The 24,113-nt window shown below is 32.8% G+C and overlaps 1 protein-coding gene across 15 annotated transcripts in view; it reads right to left on the bottom strand.

Moving 5' to 3' along the window:
• SOX5 (SRY-box transcription factor 5) overlaps positions 1-24,113 on the bottom strand; it is a 907,668-nt gene that overhangs the window by 191,841 nt on the left and 691,714 nt on the right. For all 15 annotated transcript variants that reach the window (XM_039882498.1, XM_039882492.1, XM_039882491.1 and 12 more), the window contains 2 exons: positions 12,033-12,119; positions 1,891-2,063 (listed from right to left, as the gene is read on the bottom strand). In XM_039882498.1, coding sequence (XP_039738432.1) covers positions 1,891-2,063; positions 12,033-12,119 — 260 coding nt within the window. The remainder of the gene's footprint in view (positions 1-1,890; positions 2,064-12,032; positions 12,120-24,113) is intronic.

The raw sequence follows: 24,113 nt of genomic DNA, 5'->3' as shown, positions 1-24,113 counted from the left end.
GTATAGTTTCAGAGGCTCCTAGAATTTTCTAGAATTAAGATGTCTGAAGGTATTAAGAGTGAAAACACACAAGAAAAATGTGGTATTTTTCTAGACTGTCATAGACAAGTATTCTGAACTGTTTTATTATACGGGTAAAGCAAGAGGAATATGGACCATAGCCAGTAACAAGCCAAATACATCTTTAAGGAAAATGATGAGCTATTTCACTAAAAATAAAATATCATCTATCAAGCAGAAATGAACCACTTAGTAGAGTACACTGGATGAAAAGGGGTCTCCTTAAACATAATCTGAATATTTCTTTACTTCTTTCAACTCTGCTAGTTTATACTTTGAAAGCTATTTAGAAGATTTTGCAGTACTTGTGGGGACACACAAATATCCTTGACTAAATAATGGTTCTCCTCCATTTAGGATAATGAGTAGACTGAGCTCAGAACATGACATGTTAAAGGGAGATAGCCCTGGAAAAGATGTACTCGCCCTATAACACCCTCTAGTTTCCCTTCTCATTACTACCAATTTTCTTCAAGTAACAGTTCTTATGCATTGCCACAACTTTAGCACTACATACCAATTCTTTTATATGTCAATTCTTATTGTCTCATTTCTGCTACTAAAGCTCCACAGAAGCCACAGTCTTAAAGGCCAATGATGAGAATCTAAATGACAAGCCTAGTAGCTTCTTGATTCTGGTATGTTCATTTTCCTCATTCAGCTATATATAGTATCTCCAAAGGATCTGCCTTTAGTTCCTTTCCAGTTTCTCAAGGTATCACCACTACTCTAATTGAAGGCTTATAAATCTGCCATTCCTCTGCATGAAACACTGTGCCCAGATATTAATATGGCTATTTCTTGTGTGTCATTTAGATCTGAGCTTAATTGCCAGATCCAACTACTCAATCTAAGAACCACTTCTTTGCCATACCAATAACTATTTATAAAATTACTCTTCTTACATTTTTTCAATTTACTTATCTCTATTTGAAATTATTTTGTTAATTTCTTTTTCTTTGTCTTTCTGGTTAATTGAGGTAGCCTCAGCAGTTAGCACGATGCCTGGCACATAAGCAGCACAATTACTATTTGTTGATCAAATGAATAAAACTAATTTACTCCAGTGGTTTAAAGTACCATTTCTATGTAGATAATATATGACATTTAGCTCACCCCTCTCTTTCAAACTGTTGATTGACATTTCTACCTGTGTCTAGGTCCTTTCAGACGACAACCTGACAACAGCTTTAATTCAACATAATAAAGCCACTTTCTTTTCTAATGCTAGCCTTTCCCTGACTTGCCTTACTAGTCAGGTTCAAGACTTTCTTTCTCCCTTTTGCCCACTCAAAAAGTTCAAGTAACCATAATTCTTTGGTGAAATCCCTGCGTTAGTCAAGGCTTTTATTCCTTTTTTTTTTTTTCCATGTTCATTACTGCGTCTACTTTAGATTCTTGTTCTTTCTTATTTAAATTATTATGGTATCCTCCTATCTAATATTCTTGCCCTATAATTGAAATTTTACTGTAGTAGATGAATCCTACCTATTCTTCAAAGCTTATACCGAAAATCTGTTTAATGAAATCTTTTAAAATGTTCCTGACTGGAAATATTCTCTGGATTCTCTATGGTTATTTTTGGTATTTCTCTCATGAACTCTTGGCATTTCACCTTGATTATAATTACTTTCACGTTACGTACCACTAAAGTAGCCGGTAACCTCCTTCAGGTCAGAGTTTTTTGTCTGCTTTGTTTTGCCTTTTTATTTATTTACGTGGGGGCATGGAGGAGACGATTTAATTACCTTTGTATGCCTACAAAGGTGACAAAAATAGCAGGGAAAACAAAGCCTAAGGAATCTGACTGTGTCTCTAGTTTGTACTCACCTGTTCTTGTTGCTGCTTGGCCAGCTCCATTTGCTGGCGCTGTTTCTCAATCTGAGATGCAGCCAGTTTCTTCTGTTCGTCATGTGCCGCCAATAACTGCTCTCGCAGACTGGTCAGCTGATTGATCATACCCATGAGCTGCCTCTCCTTTTCAGCTAGGCTTTCGGGAGTCCCTGAAAATAATATGACAATAAAACATACAAGAAAGGAGAAATGAGAAGACAGTGATTTTTCAATGACAATGATTCTGTCGTACATAGGACTATTCCAAATATAAGATTCAACACTCAAACATATACTTACCTTCTTTTAGATTTGTGATGGTTATTTACCCATTACTAAACATCAGAATGAATGAATATTTTTATTGTTTTTTAATTTGTGACAAGTAATAATATATATAGTTTTTTTCTCTTTTATTTTACAAGTAATTCCAAAACTGTAGGTTTAGCTACTACTATTATTAATGTTCTATGCTGGGGCCTGATAGAAATAAAAAGAACCTAAGTAGTTTTTTTTTAAATCAAAATAAAGAAGCAAGACAAAAACATGAAAATTTAATAACCATAATTATTAAGAAATCAAGGTATTACTATCAGTGATATTCTTTAAAAAGAATCTTAAAAAATCAGAACTAAGAAATCTTATATTAAAAAGGGAAAAAATCCATTAGCCAATCAAGTTTTGGACCTTTTTTTTTTATATATGCCACTCAGTCTTTCTTCAAAAATAGAATATAGCTCGCAGAAAATACTGAAGTTTGAGAATATAACTTTAGTTTATCATGAAATAATTAATGTGGTTGGAAAACTAATAGATCACATTATGGTCACCCAAGATTACAGTTAAATCCAAGAATCAGATCAGTCTCAGCAACCATTTAAAATAAATACCATCCCGATCCCATCCGATCTCGGAAGCTAAGCAGGGTTGGGCCTGGTTAGTACTTGGATGGGAGACCACCTAGGAAGACCTGGTGCTGTAGGCGTAAAAAATTAAAAATAAGGGATTGTAATCTGACAAGGTCCTTGCAATATGTGAGGTCAACCAAGGGTTGTCTCATCTAAATAATAATAATAATAAAAATAAAATAAATGCAATAAAATAAATACCACGATCAAGATTTGAAAACATGCCAGTGAACAGTCTGAGTCAGGTTAAAAATACTAATTTGATAAACCAGAAATGTGAGCAGTTCACTGAAAAAGAAACATTTTCACTTTTAATTGTTCTCTTAAAATTCACCAGATAGACAAGATCCCTATGATAAAGTACTAGCAGTAGAAGAGAACATACTTTTTAAATACAATATTCATTTGAAACATAAGACACTGACCACTATTTTAATAATGCATTTGCCACCTGTATATGTAATTAGATAGAAGATTCTGTTATAACTCTGTCACCCTCTGCATTCCACTGCATTTCTCCCTACCAATTTATGCCGAAGAAGCGTGTGCTTGCTTTTTTTGGAAGTAGTAGCTCTAGTTGGTAGCTTATAATTTATCTGTGCCCATTTGGAATGAAAATAAAGTTTCTAATGTAATTTAGAAAATTGGCCAGAGAGCAAACATCCAGAAAAGAAATTCTGAGTCAATATAAAGCAAGCATCATGGCTTATATTCCTTATTCCCAGAATCTAGCCTTATTCAGGGCAGGTGTTCAATAGATATTTGGATTACATCTAAAAGAAGGATATTTACTCTAAGCATAATAAGTATATGACTACTGTAATTAGAATCTTAATATTAAATAATCTAAATACCGGGAATATTTTTTAAATGAAAATATTCAAATTAGTGTAAAACGTGCATCTTCATACTCTGTCAGTAGAGGAGTAAATTACTACCACAATTCTAGGATACACACTAGGAAGAGTTATACGTATTCTGTCTTGTAATCCTCATAATCTTCAAGGGGGCAATGTCATTTCTAAAAATCTAGCCCAAGAAAACTATCAGAAATGAAGATAAGTATTAATAAGTGTTTTAAATGAAATATTAGAAAAACTTAAATATCGAATGGGAATGGTCAAATAATTATGGAATATCCATATGCTAGATCATTTTGCATCTGTGATAAAAGTACGTAAGGATATTTAATGATATGGAAACTTGTTCATCACATAAAGCTAGGTAGAAAAGCTGGATAGAAATGAAACTTCTGTATAAACACCTCAATGCATGCACGTGGAAGAAAATTTATGAATACATTAATAGTGGCTATTTCTAGGTGATAGATTGTAGATCATTCTAATATTTTTTCATATTTTTATATTTAGAAAATTTTCTACAATGACTACTATTATTTACATACTCAGAAAAATGTATTTCATGTAAATATGTGGAAGAATAATTTAAAAGCTTAAGGTGGCATTATGCATTTTAATAACGGATATAATACCAATATGTAAAGAAATATACTTATTATACTTATTTGATGATAAGTATAAACAAATATCATTTTGGCAACAATATATGAAAGATTAACAAAACCTTTCTGTCTCAGTAATATAGATGTAAATAAGATTTATTTGAAATTTAAAGCAAATCTAATTTCAGAGTTCATATGCAATTCAAAATTTTTGAACCTTTAGCCTGTCACCCTTCATCTTGACCTTCTCATGTGACTTCTCAAACACACCTCAATTCTGTTTCAACTCCTACTTAGTTAACCTTTTCTTCTCAATCGTCTTTACTGGTTCTTCTTCTTCTGCCCACTCAGAAATACTCAAAATCTTCCCAGTCTACCTTTCTTTTGGCCTTGAGCTAACTAATATGATTCATTTCTCAAACTTTGTATTTCAACAATTCTGAGACCATTATTTGGGGTCTTTTAAACTCTCTGAGTCTTACAATGGACACTGTCTCAGAGTCAATGAAATATTAAGGTATATACCAACCCTAAGCTTGTCTTCTAGCCCTACCAACTTATTTATGGATGTAGGATAAATATCTCTAAGTGTAGATATGAAATTTTAAAATTTCATATGTATAAGGTGGAACTCTATATTTTGCTCCAATTTTTAAAGCATTATCACTCAATCAATTTTCTAAGCTAGAAATATTAACGTCATTCTCAATTCTCTTCTCAGCCAGCCATCCTTATTATCCACAAATAAAAATTTTTCCTCAAAATAGATTTTTTGTTTTTCTTTAATTAATTTATATTTTTAATATTATTATCTTCACATGAGTAAATAACCAGTAATTATAGAAGTGTATAGAATGAAAGATCCCCTCTCAACACTGTCCTTCAAAAGAAACCACCATTATTATTTTCTTGGGTAGCCTATACTTGTTAATAAAGATTTAAGCATATACCAAGGCTACTGTAGCAAAGTACCACAGATTGAGTGGCTTAAACAATAGAAATTTAAATTTACTGGCTAAAAGTCCAAGACCAGGTGTCACTGGAGTTGGTTCCTTCTGAGGACTGTAAGGAAAAAATATGTTCCAGAAAAATATGTTCCAGGAAAAACACCTTTTTCCTTAGCTTGCAAATTGCCCACTTTCATCTGTGTCTTCACATCATCTCTTTTTGTACATGTCTGTGCCCAAATTTCCTCCTCTTATGAGGACACCACTCAGATTAGGGCCAACCATAATGACTCCATTTAAACTTAATTACCTCCAAAGAGATCCTATCTCCAAGTACAGTCACATTCTATGGTACTAGGGGGGAGACTTTCAACACACAAATGTTTGGAAAGACATAATTCAACCCATAAAAATTTATTTTACATAAGTGATAATATAACAAACACTGCTGTATATAGTACTTAGAGCACTTGTTCCAACTTTCCTCCTCTATCTCTACTGTCATTCTTCATCTTCTTTTTCATGAATTGTTGTAACAATTTTTAATAGAACTTCCTGTCATTAATTTTTCCCTCTACAGACCTATTCTCTAAAAAGGTACTCAAATTATTTTCCTAGAAAACAAATTTAGTCTTCCTCTGTTGAAACACCTTCACTGTTTTCAGAATAAAATGTCAATTAATTCTTAAGAATGAATGAAGTCCTTCAAAATATAACCTAATCTTCCTACTTTTTTGTGTATCCCAAATTCTAGCTACACTGAATTTTCTACTACCCTTCCAAAATGCTACCCTTCATAAGTGCTAACTACATAAATATTCATTCTTCATGTTCCAGCTCCTGTGTCTTGTTTTTTACAATTCTTTTCCTTATTCCCATTGATAACAGTTGTTCTTTTCTTTGGGAATCCACACGGTATGTAACTTTATTATGGTACTTAAATATTATATTGTATTATCTTGTTTTCATAGTTGTCTTCTAAAGTCAGCAGAGATAGTTGTGACAGCAACAACTGTACATTACCAACTTTTATATCTTCATTACCTACTATAGCACCTGGCATACAGCAAATCATCTAAAACTGTTTAATGAATGGCATAAAGAACAAAGTCCCTTCTTTTTAAACCACTCTCAAGTTTAGGTATGCCACGTAGCCAAGAAAAATGGTGAACTGTTTTATCATCTATCACTTGCATAAGTGTGAGTTGAACCAAGGAAATTAGGTTTTTGGAAAATAAATTTTTCCTTATTTTTATAAAAGAACTAAACCAAGATGAAGAAGTAAGCCCTATGGCTTCATCTCTAAATCGTCATATTCTTTATAATTATCTTCCAGTGAGTGTGGAGGGTCCAATAAGTGATTTATAAGCATCGGAGAAACCAGTAATGGTCACAAAACATCCTAGATTAAAAAAAGAAAGAAAATTAACTACATCATTGGAAGATCCCAGAGGCTCACTAAACCGAAAGAAAAGTTACCGTTTCTTTACTTAGATTCAGAATTTTAAGATTCATACAATTATGTAACACTATGGGGACAAAATCATATACGTATGGACTAGCTTCATTAGATTCAGTTAGCTAATGGTATGAGTTTATATATGTGTGTGTGTCATTGATAGGAATTTATCTTCATTTTTTTCAGTTATTTGCACTCATGTGTGTTTTAATCTATGCTAGTCCTGCTTCAATTCCCTTAGGAAAAAGGGTTATTGAAGTAAGAAACAAATATATTCTATGTTTCACTTCTTCTTACTGCCTAGTAACCACAGACATGATAATAATACAGGCGTGAGGTATTCCTTTAGTTCTATAGGTTCCTTAGAAGAAGCACAGGTCAGAACATTTCTCAATATAATGTAACAGAAGTTAAGAGGAAAGGGAACCGGCTTCAGTCATCCCCATCTCAATAAGAGAGATCACCATCCATACAATGGATTCTTTTTTTCTGCCTCATCTTCTATATCTAATGCATTGGGAGTCCTGCTATCCCTAGACAATATTACGAATCAGTCTATGAATCTTCATTTGCACTACTAACTCTTAATCAGGACCACCATTATCTCTTGCCTTGACTACTACAGCAGTTTTCTAACTATTCTGCCTGCTTCTACCACTTCCTCTATTAAAACCTATCATTTAAACAAATGTTTAGAGTGATGTTTAGCAAGGTAAATAAAATCATGTCACATGCCTGTATAAAACCATTTCATAGCTGTATACTGCACACAGAATGAAATTCAAACTCCTTACCTTTACAAAGCCCTGAATGATCAGGCCTCTACTCTCTCTGGCGTCACCTCTCTCAGTTTCTCTTCTGCCGAAATGCTTCAATCACATGACCTTCTTTGAGTGCCTCTAAAACCAATATGCAAACTTGGTCCCACCTTAGGTCCTTTGCACTCCATTTTTTTCCCCTGGAAAATTCTTCCTCTAGGTAAGGGTTTCCCCAACTGGCACCTTTGACATTTCAATACAATTCTTTCTTTGAGGAGCTGTGTTGTTTAGCATCATTGGCAAGATGCTGATAGTACACCCCACCTAGTTATTACACCAAGAAATGTCTCCAGACATTGCCAAATTTCCTCTGGTAGAGCAAAATCACTCCCAATTGAGAACTACTTCAAGTGACTGGCTCTTTTCTTTCATTTATTCAGCATGTATCAACAGAGTTCCTCCTATATGCCTCGCAGGTGTTCGTGTACAAGTGTACAGTGTACAAGCCAGACAAGAATATCTACTTTACAGAGTTTACATTTAAATGGAAGAGATAATCAATCAATCAAACTCAGATCCATTCAAATAATGGTATTTGTTAAATGAACTGAAAATACAATGAATGAAAACTAACTTAAGTCAGTCTAAATTTACAACTAAAGCTTCTTTCAGTGGCACGCTTATCCAACAAGAGAGGCAGGCAAACTCTGTCCCTCAGATTTACTACCTGGGATCTGATTCTTATTCTAAGCCTGCTTGTTTTTAAAATGTCTAATGAATTATCTCTTTCGAGCCAAATATTAAATCTATATACCTCTTTTATCTCAAAATATTATGCCACCTAAGAAAGGATCTACTTTAATCTGCATGTTGAATCCACATAGAATGTCTTTAAGTCATGAATTCTGAAAGGCTACAGTATTGTTGAATAGATTATATCCTTGAATCCATTATTGGCATTATAGAGCTGTTAGGTATTTGCCTTTATGTCCCAACTGCTAGAAAGAACAAAATTATAGCTTTCAAAAACAGCCATTTTTTATTATACTAACTGCAGCTGGCATTTTCCTTAAAATCAGATACAATACTTTGCTGACCTAAGTTAACGCATTCCGAGCAGGGTAAGAGGGGTCTACCAGAGATACCGATGGGAAAGTAATCAGGCTCTAAGAAATTCCTCAAACAAGGCAGGTAGAGAAACTGATCTAGGTGTTTCTGAGTAACCTAGCCAGAAAACCTCTGAAACAATGCTCTTCTTTTATTAACCTCATCAAGATAGAAATATTTGAGAGAATTTCACATGCAGATATTTTTGTTAGAATTCTACAAATAAATTTAAGTCAGTAAAAAACAATTTTCAATGACTTTATTGAAAAACAAATGATCTGTTTAGATGAGTCAAAGCTACCATGGATCCCCAGGTACTGTCTTCAGGTGAAGTGCCAATGCAATGACATTCAGTATAATGGAATTTCATGCTAGCTGAAACAGTGTGTGACACAATTGGTTGCAAACTGGAGTTGCTGGCACTGTTTTTTTCCCCACTTCTCAATAACTATGAGGCTATAAAAGGTATTTCTTCATCTTTTGCACAACTTTTATTCAGTGCTTCTGCTATAGATAAGGGCAAAAAACTCTGTAAACTGGACAGTTACACCGTATGGCTGATCAGAGAAGAAGAAATAAATAACTTCTCCAGGCAGCTAATCAGTTTATAACATATATTGATTGTTTGCTGTCAGCAGAGCTTTTTAGTCAGACTGTTTTGTTCTGCGAAACTGGAACTGGTGTCCTTTTTCTGTGTGTGTTTTTAGAGGATCGTTTCTAATGTAACTGTAAAACCTAATTACTTCACATTTCCAAAGTACCAGACCATAAAATAGTATAAATTTTAACAGGCAAAATAATCTAACAGGAAAAATAATTATATGCACTTTGGAGTGGTGACCTTTACAAACTCATATTGTTTCTTAAAAAATGAAATGACTTTAAGTAGGTATGACAACAATTTATCCAGACAAAATGCTATCTATTTCTCCTACTTTTAAAAGTTTATAATTTTTACTTTTTGAATAGCAATAGTAAGAAACACTTCTTTAAACTTTGCCAAGCTGTAATTTTAATCTTTGTCAAATGCCCCCAAAGTAATTCGCTCACAGCAACTCGAAGCCAGCACTTAGGAACTGAGCTCTGTCCTCACTTGGCTATAGTCTTAGATATTCAAGAATAGGTTCATGCACATGCGCACGCACAAACATGTGCCTGCACACACACATGCACACACACACACACACACACATGCGTGCGTGCATATTTATCTACTCACTTGCATTTTTCCTGGAGCTAAATAAAGTTAAATTAAAATTGACTAGTGTGAATGAAAGAGAAAAGTTTCAGTCCACGAGAAGGTTTGGTAAATACTATAAAGGCTGTACACATCCTAATATATGCAAAGATTCTATTCAGATACATTATTCTAAAGTATCATTAATAATCATCTAATAATAGAATAAGTTCATATTTTCAGATTTAAAAAAAGTTCATACTTATCCTTCCCTTCTCTGACCAAAAACAGCATACGCATACATGAGACTTACACCTTTATTTGCCTCATAAATAAGCGGCTGCCAAACAGCTAAGCCATTATTCTTGTCTAACTCCTGAGGTGGCATGAAAACCACATTCCTGGGCACTGCATAATCATCATGTCTGACCCCCCAACAACCATTAAGTCAAATTTATTTACCCTCAGAGTGCAGTACACTATTGTATCCTCTCCACTTTCTAGCCACCTATGAACCTATGAATAGTAATTGCAACTGTCACGGGCAGTCAGCAGGAAAAGTAACCCAGCACAATTTTCCCAGTCTTCTGCCAAACCTGATCTGAGCACCTAATAACCATGCCTCCAACAGAAAAAAAGATCTATAGTTTCTTTTAAAATGCATCAGAAAACAGCTTTTTGAACAGAACCAGAGGACAATAACCAAACTTGTGCTCCAAATGTGAAGCTTAAAAAACTCAAAATTAGAGACAGAAACTTCTTTTGTGACTGTACTATAGCTTCCTGAACTAACCCCACAGGCAAGCCTGAAAGGACAGCTGAGCTTCTTTCCTCTGAGCTTATCATCACTGTTGTTGCTGCTTTTTAAGTCTGACTTGTGAGGAAAACAAGGGAGGGAAAAATGTTTGTCCTCCAATGGAATAAGATCACAAGGTTTGGAATAGGCGGTCTTCTCTGCTCTAATCTCAGTTATTACCTAGGTCAGAGGAGAATACAGAACCTCAGAAAGTAAATCCTTTATCTCAGGTGCAAATAGATTAAAATCCAACAAAGTAATGCAAAGGATCTGCTGCCTCAGAAAAAGAAACTTCTTATTCTCTTTAAACTTTGTCTTCAAACTCTTTAAAGCATATTATTAATTGTTTCAATTTGATCCCATTATAGATTTCGGTTACTCAATTTGTTAATCAGCACATATTCATTCTCTTACCACCTTTTCGCACCTACCTAATTATAGCCTGAATATATGTAAACTACAAATATATGGATGAAAAGTGAAATATTCAGTCAAACATTTTCTGGACGTTTCAAATTCCTGAGATGTTAGTATCATGTAGACCAAATATTTGAGAAGACCGATGTATGCATTATCTGTTTGCTAAATGCTTTAATGTATTAGAGCCTTAAAGAGACAATTTTCTCTCATTGGGAAAAACACATGCACATACACACATAAGTTATTTATACACCTATTTCTACATGTATATTAATATAAATCTGGTGATATTTTAGAGATTCAGCATTTTCATAAAATATACGGAGTAATATATAACTAAATATTTTAATATTAATGAATTAAGTGAGTTTTTTCCTAAAAAAAAATAATCCTTTAGAATTCAGAATCGAAAGTGTCCTATTGGCAACAAACAAAAACCAGAGATTGCCTACTATATTATGAGAAACCACACTTTTAAATTAGTGTTAAAGGCTCGTTTGATTATATTTTTATATGAGACATTAAATCTTCTCTCCTTGATATTAGCAAAAGTTGATTAAAATACGGATATTCAGTATTATTTGAAGTCCATGTATAATCTTTCTCTTAGTTGTATGTAATTTCTGACTTATAAAAAAAAAAACAAACCTTATTAGTACAAAGCAACCTTTTATCCCCATTCATCATTTCTGGCTTTAAATGTAGATTATACACATTCATACTTCTAATGTGCATGTATAAATGTATGCATAATATATATAATGTATATGTATAAAAATATATATGAAATCATCTCATAATATGCAGTTTCTAATCCTGCTGCAGATACATTCCTACTCATAAAATAAATCGTTTACATTTTTTAAAATGATGGAAACCAAAGCCTATTAAAGTTATAGTGGGGTTATTCTATTAAAACAACACACTGCTTATCCAAGGAGAACAGAGAGAAAATCCACTTTCAAGCTGGAAATAAGAAACACCAAAGACAGAGAATGAACAAGGCAGAAGGGGATGGGGGCAGATGTACTTCATCACCATTCATATTCCTAAACATTAGCTTCGTTTTGGTACATTTAGATCAGAATAATTGCAAACATATTACCTTTTATTTCACCAAAGTTCCCTGATCCCATTGCAAGAAGCTTGTCTTTCCAGTCCTTTGAGAGTAGCTTTTCAATACTGGGGGTTTCTAAGTAAAGAAAAAAAATATATAAGCAAATCAACATGACTACCTTTACAATGGAGCTCATTAAAAGTCTATCTGCTAAAAATAAGGCCATCCCTATCCAAGCCCCAGTTCATAATGACTTCATCAACAAACTGATAACAGGGGAGGAAAAAAGAATGTGTTTTGTCACCTGCTGTTTCAAAATCATTAGCTTTTTCCTCTTGCGGAACAAAGCCGTTCTAATTCTTTATGACAATGGGTACATATAAACCTGCGGTTCATTGTTTTTCAATTTGGTGAATAAATTCCTGCTATAATGGATGCTTGTCAATTTCAGGGTGTTAGTCTGCAGTCAAAAAATAATTATGTTGATAAAATGCAGAGTTAAAAAAAGGCAAAGAATTAGCTCTTAAATCTGCTACATGTAATTATATCCCTCTGTGTGTTTACAATTACATCCACTTTATAATATGTGTTTAACATTGTGTGGTAGTAAGCACACTGTGGCAAGATTTGCCAGTACTGTGAACATTTAAAAAAAAAAAAAGTTAGTATAAAAGAAGCTTTACAAAGATTGCAAAATCTAGAGAAATGAGGAATATCTATAATGGAAACCTATTATTTGCTTATTTCAGATATGTATCACACTCTTAAAATGCCCTGTATTGGGACAAGGCACACATATTTTAGAGAGCAAAGTTGTGCTTTAGTCTGATATTTGTTTCTATATATCACACAGTTTTGACCTCTCCTTTTGTGTTTGAATTTTAATGTATAAGTAAATATAAATGCTAATAAAACTCCCAAACATTAAACTCAGTTCCAAACAATGTAATTGTATATTCTTGTCAGCATTTAGATGGGTACACAATTACAATGGCTTTCAATCCTACGATTAGCACTGCATTCAGTTAGAAAATAGAGTGTACTAAAAGATAAGTGTCCCAGTATGCTCCATCTAAATAACAATACCCACACTTATTATCTAGATCTAAGACATACACTGCCATTCTCCACATTGATGTTTATGTGTATTTGTGTTTGTTCAGACATTTGTCTACCCCCTACCAGGAGCATAAAGGGAGTACACGTTAACTTATCAAAGGGACCGTCTGGCCTAGAGACCATATGATTATTAGAAACTGGTTAATTTTCCCCCCATTTTAAGGCATCTTCATCCTCCTCTTTAGCTAATGCTACCTACTTTTCTTAGGCTCAGATCTGACAGCCATCAGCTATTAGGGTCACAAAGCCTGTGTGGAGTTTTCAACAAAGTGAAGGTGAAATTTTCCTTGGAATAACTGTAACTATATGGAATGCTTTGTTTTCACATGTTAAAAACTTGTAGAAAGTAAAATAGTGGAAAAAAACCCCTCTGAATGATTACTGCTTTACATTGTGTGTATGGTGCAAACACACACACACACACACACACACAGTCCCACACACACTCCACAATTACTATGTGCACATTTGCCTAGGGAATGTGTGAAGTGTATTTTTTCCCTTTGTAAGAAAATTTACATCTCCGTTTTTCATATTTAAGGAAAAAAGAGTCTAAAGAATTTACTTTTACCTTTTCTTAAAATATCCCTATTTTTATGCCATATTGTTTTAAAAATGGTGATGGCAATTCTATGAGTAATAAAACAGTAAATATCTTCTTATACATTAATCGATATGATTATTGAGGCTTTAAAGATAACTTTAAATACTTCTGCAAGGATTTCCAATGTTTCTACATTCCCAGTAAATACTTGATGAGTGAAATTATTTTTTTAAACCTTATCAGAGTAGGTCAAACAAACATCACTATTTCTTTTTTCTAGCACTCTACAAAAATTCTTGAGAAGCATGTAAACAGGGCACAGCCAATATGGTATTTGCAACAGAGTACTGTCAGTCATTAAAAGCTAACAAACCTTTGCAAAGCAGGAATGCAGCAATAGAAATCCATTGTGCACTAACAATAGGCCCCTGAACCTCCCGGCACCAAAAGCAGACCATTTTACTTTTAAGGCTATTGTCTGCAAAGTCCAGGACAAAGCTTTTCCCCTGCAGCTAGACAAAATATTCACTGTAGTGTGCTCGTAAAGAAACAGAAGTCTTCTGTCTAAGTTGCAGAGTTAAAGAAACAGCCACCAGATTTCTGAAACCTGCAGAACATTCCTGGCCTCTTTATTAACCTGCATAAAGATATGAGGCCCATATACAGAGCCACTTCTTTAAAGAACCTGACTTTTAACACAGATTACAGAAAAATGAATAATTTCTTTAAGAACAAGTAATTTGAAAGATGTAAAATTGGAAACATATCTAAGTCGGGGTTATCATGCCTGCAGATGAGTAAAGACATTTATTAATATTTTCAATTTGGATAAGTTATATACCTTAAATTCAGATTCAATAAACATTTATTAAGCAGCCTATGTGCCAGGTTTTATGCTAGATGCTTTTATCTATATTCCCTCATATAATCATAGCAAACACCTGCAGACTCAGATTGTGTTCTTGTATCCATCTTACAGGTTGGTTTAAAAATGAAGAAGTAAAGGACTTGTCTGAGGTTTCATAAAATGTAATTGGCAGAGTTGAGTCTTGAATGAAGTTTTTTTTTTTTTCTTATAAATTCCTAACTTGCTTGTTGACAACGAAATGATGAGAATAGCTACTATGTTGAGGGGTAAATGCTAAGCAGTGTACCAGGTCTTTTACATGTGGTATCTTAAATGTCTCACAATAATCTTCTGAATTACATTTTAATATACCTGTTGTACAATTTAAGAAACTAAAGTTTAGGGAACTATCACGACTTGCCCAATATGAAGTTAGTTCAGTCTACTAAATCCCCAAATCTTTGCTCTTTCTAGTACACACACATTAACTTTATCTGCAAACAATCGTAGATAGTAAGGGAAACTATTGTTATTGCAGAGGTCAGAAACAAATCTCCCCAGCATGGTCCACACTGGCAAGCAGATTATTTTGACCTGAAAACAATTAAAGCCCAACTAACTCAAGAAGAGTTGTTTTACCTCCCTGTTTCTTAAAGAGATTCAGGCAGAAAAACCTGCTTTAGGAAGAGAACTTTAGCTGATTCACTTTAGCACATGTGAGGTATGGCAGACAGAAAGGATCCAGGCAAAAATCTGTTAGCTAGAGTCTCCTTTGTATCCCATTGTTTCTGGGTGGCCCTGCAAAAATTTGTTTACAAAATGTTTGCTTTTTCTCATCTACCTGTGATTTGCTTACTTCTTCCTCTTAAATCCAAAATGACATATATTCCTCATTTTACCTCACTGTCTTTGGAATTTTCATGCTTATGTAAATTCCCCTCGCATACATACTAAAATTTAATTTTCTCTTGTTAATCTGCTGTATGTCTTCGAATTACTTGAATAGCCAGAAGAACTAAAAGAGGAAGGAGAAATTTTCCCTGGCTCCAATATTATTAATTCTACTGGATGGATAAAGTATAAAAACTTAAAAAGACAAACTGAATTCCCTGGGTGACATGTAACTATGAGCAGCACGGTGAGATTAAAAGCCAAGATTTCTTACAGTTCTCATTATGTTCAAGATGTAGTCCCACAATATGACTTTGCACTTTAGAATTCTGGACAATTTAAGAAAAAACAATTGACCATTTGGCAGAGATACGATGAAATGAAAATGTATTCATATAGTGGAAAGGCTGTTGGGCTACAAATCAAACAATCTGGGTTGTCAACAAGACTTTCACACTGGCTAGCTCAGAGAGACCAAAAGTACATCATTTCATCCACTTCATCTACTCATCTGCATTACTGTAAAACAAAGAGCTTTAAACAAATCCACATCCGATATTCTACCAGTTACAACTGTTTCAATTTGTTTCCACTGATAGTTCACGAAGAAGTGGCAAGAAACGATCTCATAATAAGAAACACAATGGATAGACATGTACCAATGACTGAATTTCTCTGAAAATGACAAAGATTCTGTAGAATATTCATGCTTGTACATATAAAAGACCAAATGGCAAAATTTCAATATTTATAACATACCTGTTCATTAATGTGTGAATATAAGTAAAGTGAAGTTTACACAATTTGAAAAATTTAATATGTAAGTGCTGCTTCAGTGCCTATGGAGTAAAAAAGTAATAGGTCAGTAATACTGATCTATTAAATATTCTGTTTTCTAAAATGCAATATTTATTTCAAGAAACATGTCAAATTGTAGTTTATACTATGAGTAAGGTATATTTGTGTGCATAATTATTTTCAAATTTTCAAATTCTGGATTATCCATTATTTCCATGTTAAGATGTATCATAGTTTTAATTTAAAAACTTTTAGAGATTCTCCAGAGATTAATTTCTCCCAAATATTGGAGTATCATGGTCAATGTGAAAATAAAAACTAGGGTTCCTTATATTAAAATAAATATGAGGAATAATAACATTATTATTTGCATAGCATTTAATTTACAGAATGCTATCAGATACAAACAAAAATTCTGTCAATGGTCTATATTATTATTATATCCATTCTGTGTATGAGAAAATTAAGGCTCAGAAAGACGCTTTGCCAAACATGACCTGAGCAGGAAGTAGAGCAGATGGAATATAATACAAGGTCTTAATTCAAGGATCTGTCTCTTTAAGGGAAAGGCAAATATGTATATACTTTAAAAGAGAAAATAAACGTTAAGAAATATACTATAAGATAAATTGGTGAGATATGAAAGCTATCCTTATCAGCATATTAAGATGATCCTAATTGGATTACTTTTGTCCCTTTTTGACAAATGGACCCTTTAGATACGTTTGCTTGCTTTCCCCTTCTCACCCTTGACTCTTTTGCTCGCATATGCTTCTTCACATCAATGACTATAGCAATCCCCACCAGCGAATGGCCCTCCCAACTGTGCCAGCCATTGTTACAACTGCATTCTGCCTCTTTAGGGCCTGTTCATTCCCTCTAACTCTCACTCCTTTTTCCCTTCAGTGCCAAACACTCTTAAGACTGACTCCCTCATCTGGAACAATGAGACCTAGAGACTCATGCCAACATATTGTAATTCTCCAACAAGCTGTCAGTGCCAGGAATTAAACCACATTCGCTCCAGTGCAGTAGCTTTACACACAAGCCCAGGTTTTTGCTTTGTGTGTATGTAGGTTTTCCTCCCTTGAGCTGCAGTGGCAGAGCTCATTGAAAAATTAAACAAGCAAAAAATATGTATGTATAATATTTGACTTTTTAAACAAAGTTCCAGGAGTTAGGTCGTACTAAGTCTACCACTGTTTATATTTTAATTTTGTAGCTTAGACTAAGCTGTGTTATTCCTGACATGTGATAGGGTACACAGTTAGGAACAGGAGTTGTCTTTTGAAAGGAAAAACACTATGGTTAACTTTCAAAATCTACCAAGATCTTCTTCAAAGTCAAAAAGTAAAAGCATATGTAGATTATTTATGTCATAGAATCAGAATTTTAACCTGGAAGGATTTTTAAATATCATTTAGATAAGTATTTCATAAAAGTAATTTACCAAGACATATATTGGACATAAATGGAACATAAATTGTTTGGTTACTTAAAACTAGAACTAAAAGAAACAAAATAAGCATTCCATTATCATATAAATCAAATTAATATTAAACAAATTTGCATTTCTTTTCTACAAGATTCAGATCTTTTAATGTGCTAACAGATTGTTGTCAGTCTTTGAGTTATGGATTCCATAATATTATTTAAATATGTGACCAGGGAAATTAGTGTTGGGAAATGATTGCTTTGCTCAGTACAGTTTGGTAATAGCAGGTTTAGATCAAATTCTTGATTTTGCAAACTAAAAATTGTAACTTAAGGTTAAAACTTGCCTAAGATCACAAATCTAATTAATTATAAGGGTAGGACTTGAAGGCTAACTCCTAGTTCAGTGTTCTTTTCATTATACTATACTGCAAGTGCTTTTAAAGAAGAGTCAAACTTTTCAAAAATAAGATGCTAGTCCAGTTTCACATACATCATCCAGTTTTAGACAACAGTTATATGATAAAGGTCTGGGTAGTTAACCTCTGTTAGAATTAGGTATTATTAATGTAACGTTCTCTCCTTGGAAGTTCTCACTCAATGGCCCCCTAAAACTGAAGAAGAAATGCAAGACACTGCCCTTAGCCAAATATATTTTTCTTCAAAAAGCTAATTATAATTCAATACATTGTTATTTAATTATTAAATAACTGATAATAAGATTATTTCTGAGGAGACAATGGAGCCAAATCTGGAAATATATGTCAGTAAGAGTTCAATTCATGTTGACAACAGCAGTATGTCTGGACAACATTTGGGGGCAAATATTTAACAATGCAATGGAAGCAGAGTAAAAACTCTTACATATCTGGAAATTTATTTGTGCAAAGAAGACCAGAAGGCCTTGTAACAGTCCCATTAGCCATGTACTACATCTAATTTGCCACTGAAATTGTCAAGTTCTTCTAAGAAATGTTAAAAAATAACACATACCACAACACACAACAGAAACACATCTGAAATTCCAAAGCATTAGGATTTCAATAAGCCTCATTTAAAAAAAAAATTATTTTTCAATTAGAGTTGACATTCAATAATATTTTATATTAGCTTCAGGTGTACAACATAATGGTTAGACATTTATACAATCTACGAAGTGATCCCCTTAATTAGTCCAGCTCCCACCCGCAATATACATGGTTATTACAATATTATCGACCATATACCTTATGCTGTACTTCACCTCCCTGAAACTATTTTGTAACTATTAATTTGCACTTCTTAATCTCTTCACTTTTTCCCCCCAGCTGCCAAACCCCGCTCCCATCTGGCAATCATCAGTTTGTTCTCTGTATCAATAAGTCTGTTTCTGCTTTGTTTGTTCATTTATTTTGTTGTTTAAATTCCATATACAAGTGAGATCATATGGTATCTGCTTTTCTCTGTCTGACTCATTTCACTTAGCATAACACCCTCAGGTCCATCCATGTTGTTGCAAATGCTAAGATTTCATTTTTTTTATGGCCGAGTAATATTCCTTGTATATATGTACCACATCTTCTTTATCCAGTCATCTATTGATTGGCACTTAGGTTCCTTCCACATCTTGGCTATTGTAAATAGCACTGCAGTGAATATAAGGGTACACAAATCTTTTCAAATTAATGTTCTCAAGAAGCCTCATTTTTATATGTAATTATCCTGAAATGAATTAAGCTCTAGAAATACTTTTACTAGTGCCAAAAACAAAAAACAAAAAAACAAAACAAACAAACAAACAAAAAAACTTTGGCTTGCTGCTGACTCAGTTTTGGAATTTTTAATATGAAATATATTTACAGAATACTACAATATCTAAATCATTACTCACAGGCTTAAATTTTCCTTTTGTATAAGCTGAAACTATTAACATATCTATTTAATTATACCCAATCTTATATGACATTTTAAAGGAATATTTATCATCACATGATTAAACAATATTCGATATGATATGACTGCTACATATCAATAACCTCGAATAACTGTGGGTTTACTCCTCACAAGATGGCTCTATACTTTCTACACAAAAATTCCCATGAAGAGACAGATTTACGAAAGTCTCAGTTTTATATAGGCCATCACTTGGAAAAAATAAGTGCATTTTCTTGCATAGACTATAATACTTTGGTTCGTTCTTATTTCAAATATTAGATCCCAGCAAAAATAACATAAGTAATTTGAGGGCAGCATTTCAAAAACTAATTGCAAAGAATTATTTCTCATGTACAATGTCTCACATGTTTTTTATTAAATATTAAAAAAATAACAATTTAATGTCATACAACTTGACTCCATCACTTACCGGTTTTATGACCTTTGGCAAGTAAAACCTTTCTACACTTCAATTTACTCATCTCTGAAGGGAATAATAATTACATTTATCCGATTGTCAAAACAATTAAATGAGCTAATTTATGCAAAGTGCTTAAAATAGTGCTGGGCCTACAGTAAAACTCAAAAAATGTTGACTAACATTACAATCAAAACTTAATATAAGACAACACAAGAGAACTATTTCAAAAATCGAATGAAATATATGTATGTATATATGTGTGTATATACACACATATGTACATATGTATACATATGCACATATATATGACATTCAATACTATTTCATATTAGTTTCAGGTATACGGCATAATGGTTAGACAGTTACATAATCTATGAAGTAATCCCCTTGATTAGTCCAGCTCCCACCTGTATTATACATGGTTGTTACTATATATACATATACATATATATATACATATATATATACATATATATATATATATACATATATATATATATTTCATTTTGCTCATTACTAAAACTACCCAGAAATCAAAAGCCTCCTCAAAGGATAATATTTCTATCTCTACACATTTTTATGATAATGACCCTTATGATAAGATACCCTTAGTTTCACTGGGTATCTATCATTCTCATGAATTTTTCAATTGGTTCATGTCAATAAAGATGACATAGAAAGAGATGTAGTAGTATGAGGAACAAAAACAGTTGTCATTTCTATTAGGTAAAAGTATGAATTGTTCCAAAATAGCACAGACATACAAAAATACTCAGCTAATCTTTGCCTGATTGTTTTTGTTTTTTTTTTTTTGACAGTTGTCTTTCTAACTTTCCAAAGTTTCTATTAGGTCCTTAGCAATGGCTAAAGCTTTTAAGCTAGTGCTGTTGACAACTGAAAGAGAACAACAAATAGCTTTGTAGTACTCTTTTCCCAGAGTCACTCAGCCAATGGTAACAGTTATTATTTTTATTTATTAGCACTGTAGCTCTGTCCTCTATCATGGCTAACTTACCTCAACCCTTGTGACAGCAAAAGCATTTTAACTTTTAATAAAAACGGGAGCGTGCAGTACTCCTGTGTAAGGATCTTTCAGCAAAGTGCACAGCTAATGAATACTGTCCATTTGTACCCAAATAATTTATGATGTCAGCAAAGTGTAGGTGGGGAAATGTGAATTAAGTTCTTGCCATTAGTCACAATGAGCGGGATGACAGTAGAGAGTAGGAAGAAGCAAAGGGGTTACTAAGGTAAGGGTAGAATAGAAAAGCAAAAGCAATTTGATAGAAAGAAAATTGGGAGGAAGATGTTCATGATGTATCAATAATAGTCAACTTATAAAAGTTCAAAAAAAAGTTAAAATATTTCTCATAAAAGATTTTCATTAAAAATTTTACTTTTATCCAAATAACCAACTTTCTCAGAAACCAATTGTAATAAGTCTATTATTTTCCATATATTTTTCTTGAAATAGTATTTTCTCAACTGTGCACATGTGAGATAGAGCAAGAAAGAAAAAAAGAAGGCAAGCCATAAAAACTACATTATAGCAAAGGTACAGGAAAATCTAAGATATTTTTTAAAAAGTCTTACTTTCACAAGACAAATATATAAACAAACAAATACATAAACAAACAGGAAAAGTTTACGAATGTATAAAAAAGAAAAAGTTTAAGATAGCTTAAACATATCACAACAGTAAAAATGAGACTGTATAGTTCTATAAGCAAATTGCATATGCCTATTGATATGTTCAAGAAGAAATTACCTATATATGTATTTGAATTACAAATGAAGCAATTATCTTACTATAAAAGCATATCTACATAATCACCCATTTAATTAGATATCTAGACAATGCTGAAAACAAATATTAATGATCATATTTGTACAATTTGGTTGTTGTTTAAAATTGTGAAAGGGGCTGGTCGAGATGATAAAGGAGATAACAAAAAGCACAGAAATAGAAAACCACTTAACATACATTAGAATAAGAATTCCAATACTTTAAAAATATGACAGAATGTTTTACCACTGGAAGTGAGAATTAAAGCGCATACAGCCTGATGCTAAACCACTACACATCCTGAATCTTCTCTATCACAACATATGTGAAAACAAATCGCAATCTCAGTTTGCCAGATGCCTGAGAAGATATGAACAATAAAAACTGACGTGATTCATATGATAAATCAGAGATTGTGATATGCAGGTAGCTGAATGGTTGAGCTGCAAAACTACTTATAATTCAAATTATATTTTTTACGTTCAAGACGTAGCATCAGATTTAAAAATTTTTAAAAATCCTCTGATTTTCTTTAAATCATATATCTAAATTTGCACACATCTTCTTAACCAAAGTAGCCCATCTGCCTTAACAACTTGTTATATTTGGTTTCTCCTAACCTTTCATGGATTTTGGATTGTGTAATTTTTATAGTAATTTTAGATGAGAAAATACAATAGTTTTATTGGCAATATGGCATTTAATGTTCACAAGCTTAGACACAATCTAGTCAACAATGAAACCTATTGCAGTGTGTTAGCTATGATATGCTGTGACCCCCTCCCCAAGGCAGAACAGCAAAAACAATAAACTTGTAAGAGTTCTCTTTAACAAGCATTTTCACTTAAGAAAAAACAAATGCAAGAAGATAAAAAGGAAGCAAACAGAAGAGAAAAAAGTCTGGATAAATAGAAAACAAGAAAAGCATAGTTTGGTTTTTACTTTTCCTATATCACCAGCTATTGGTATATATTCATTTAATCTCTGAATTGAATGAATGCATAAAACTTTATCTTTGATTTTAGTGGTGAAATGTACTATTTGAGCTATCAGACTACTTGAGAGATATACATGTCACATTGGATACCACCATTTTCTTTTTTTTGCACAATTCACATACACATGCTCGTGTGCACACACACAAGATCAGAAGTCTTCATAGTCTATATGTTTATTCATTCATTTATCTAACAATTATCTATTAAGCCACTACTGTAGCACTGTGATAGGCACTATATCAGCTCTGCACCTCAAGAAACTCATTACCTCCTGGGGAAGATGTATAGACTAACAGTGACCAGACATTAAACTTTTGACTCAAACTGATACTGTGTCACTGAGTTGCTTTCCTATTGTTTCATTTGTTGAAGTAAAAGTAAAGAGAACAATGCCTTACTTGAATTACATATTAATACATAATAAATAAATATATTGACAGATTTTTTCTAAATGCTACTGTCGGAGTATTGTCATAAAAAGTTCTAAAATGTTGTTCTATTTATCATTCAAAACTGTTATTAAAAAAAATGTTTTACCAGGGAATAATTTTCAGAAATGAGGGCAATTTATTATGTTGTCCATAATTAGAAAAACAATATGGATTAAATCATGCTAATAATGTAAAGTTAAATTAAAAGATATTTTTCCAAGCATGGGGCATATTAACAAGAGCAAACTAGAAGTAGATCTTAATCCACTAGAGTTCACAGTCATAGGGAAATTTCTTTAAAATGTAAATTTCCAGGGCCACTGGAGTCTGGCTCTTTATGTGCTGGTTGAGTCCCAGGAATCTAAACTTTTTCGAGATCTGGGATAATTTTTTGATAAGTAAATATTGATTCAGGATATAAAAATATGGATAAAAACATTTGGTTAAATCTTCAAAAATTTGTGTTGAAAACTGTTTTTCAAGTGAATAAGACCTGAAGTTGAATCAACTAAATTCTCAGAAAGGTAAAGGACTTTTTACTAATACCACAATGTCATTTAAGTGATAATTTAAACATCAACTAAAAAAATTCTGATACATTCCAATACTTTTCTATTTTACAATTCAATGACATAAAGCATATAAAATAAAAAAGTCACAGTAAAATGCAGTAATGAACTATCAGGATCACATATATATTTTATTTATTAATTTTGGAATATATAAAGAATGACACCAAAGTATTGTGAAGAAAAATTTTGTTTAAAAATTTTAAATAAAGAACTATGAATCATGTTAGAAATTATATATATATACTATATATGTATATATATGTGCGTGTATGTGTATGTATGTATATATATATACTCATCAATGTAATGAACCACACATATAACATAAGAGAGGCACATATGTTTCTGTAAGGGACAAACAAAAAAGAAACTCC

The sequence above is a fragment of the Pteropus medius genome, unplaced genomic scaffold (assembly GCF_902729225.1).
Source record: "Pteropus medius unplaced genomic scaffold, Ma_sr-lr_union100, whole genome shotgun sequence".
Taxonomy (NCBI): Eukaryota; Metazoa; Chordata; class Mammalia; order Chiroptera; family Pteropodidae; genus Pteropus; species Pteropus medius.
This window is presented reverse-complemented; position numbering and strand designations above follow the sequence as displayed.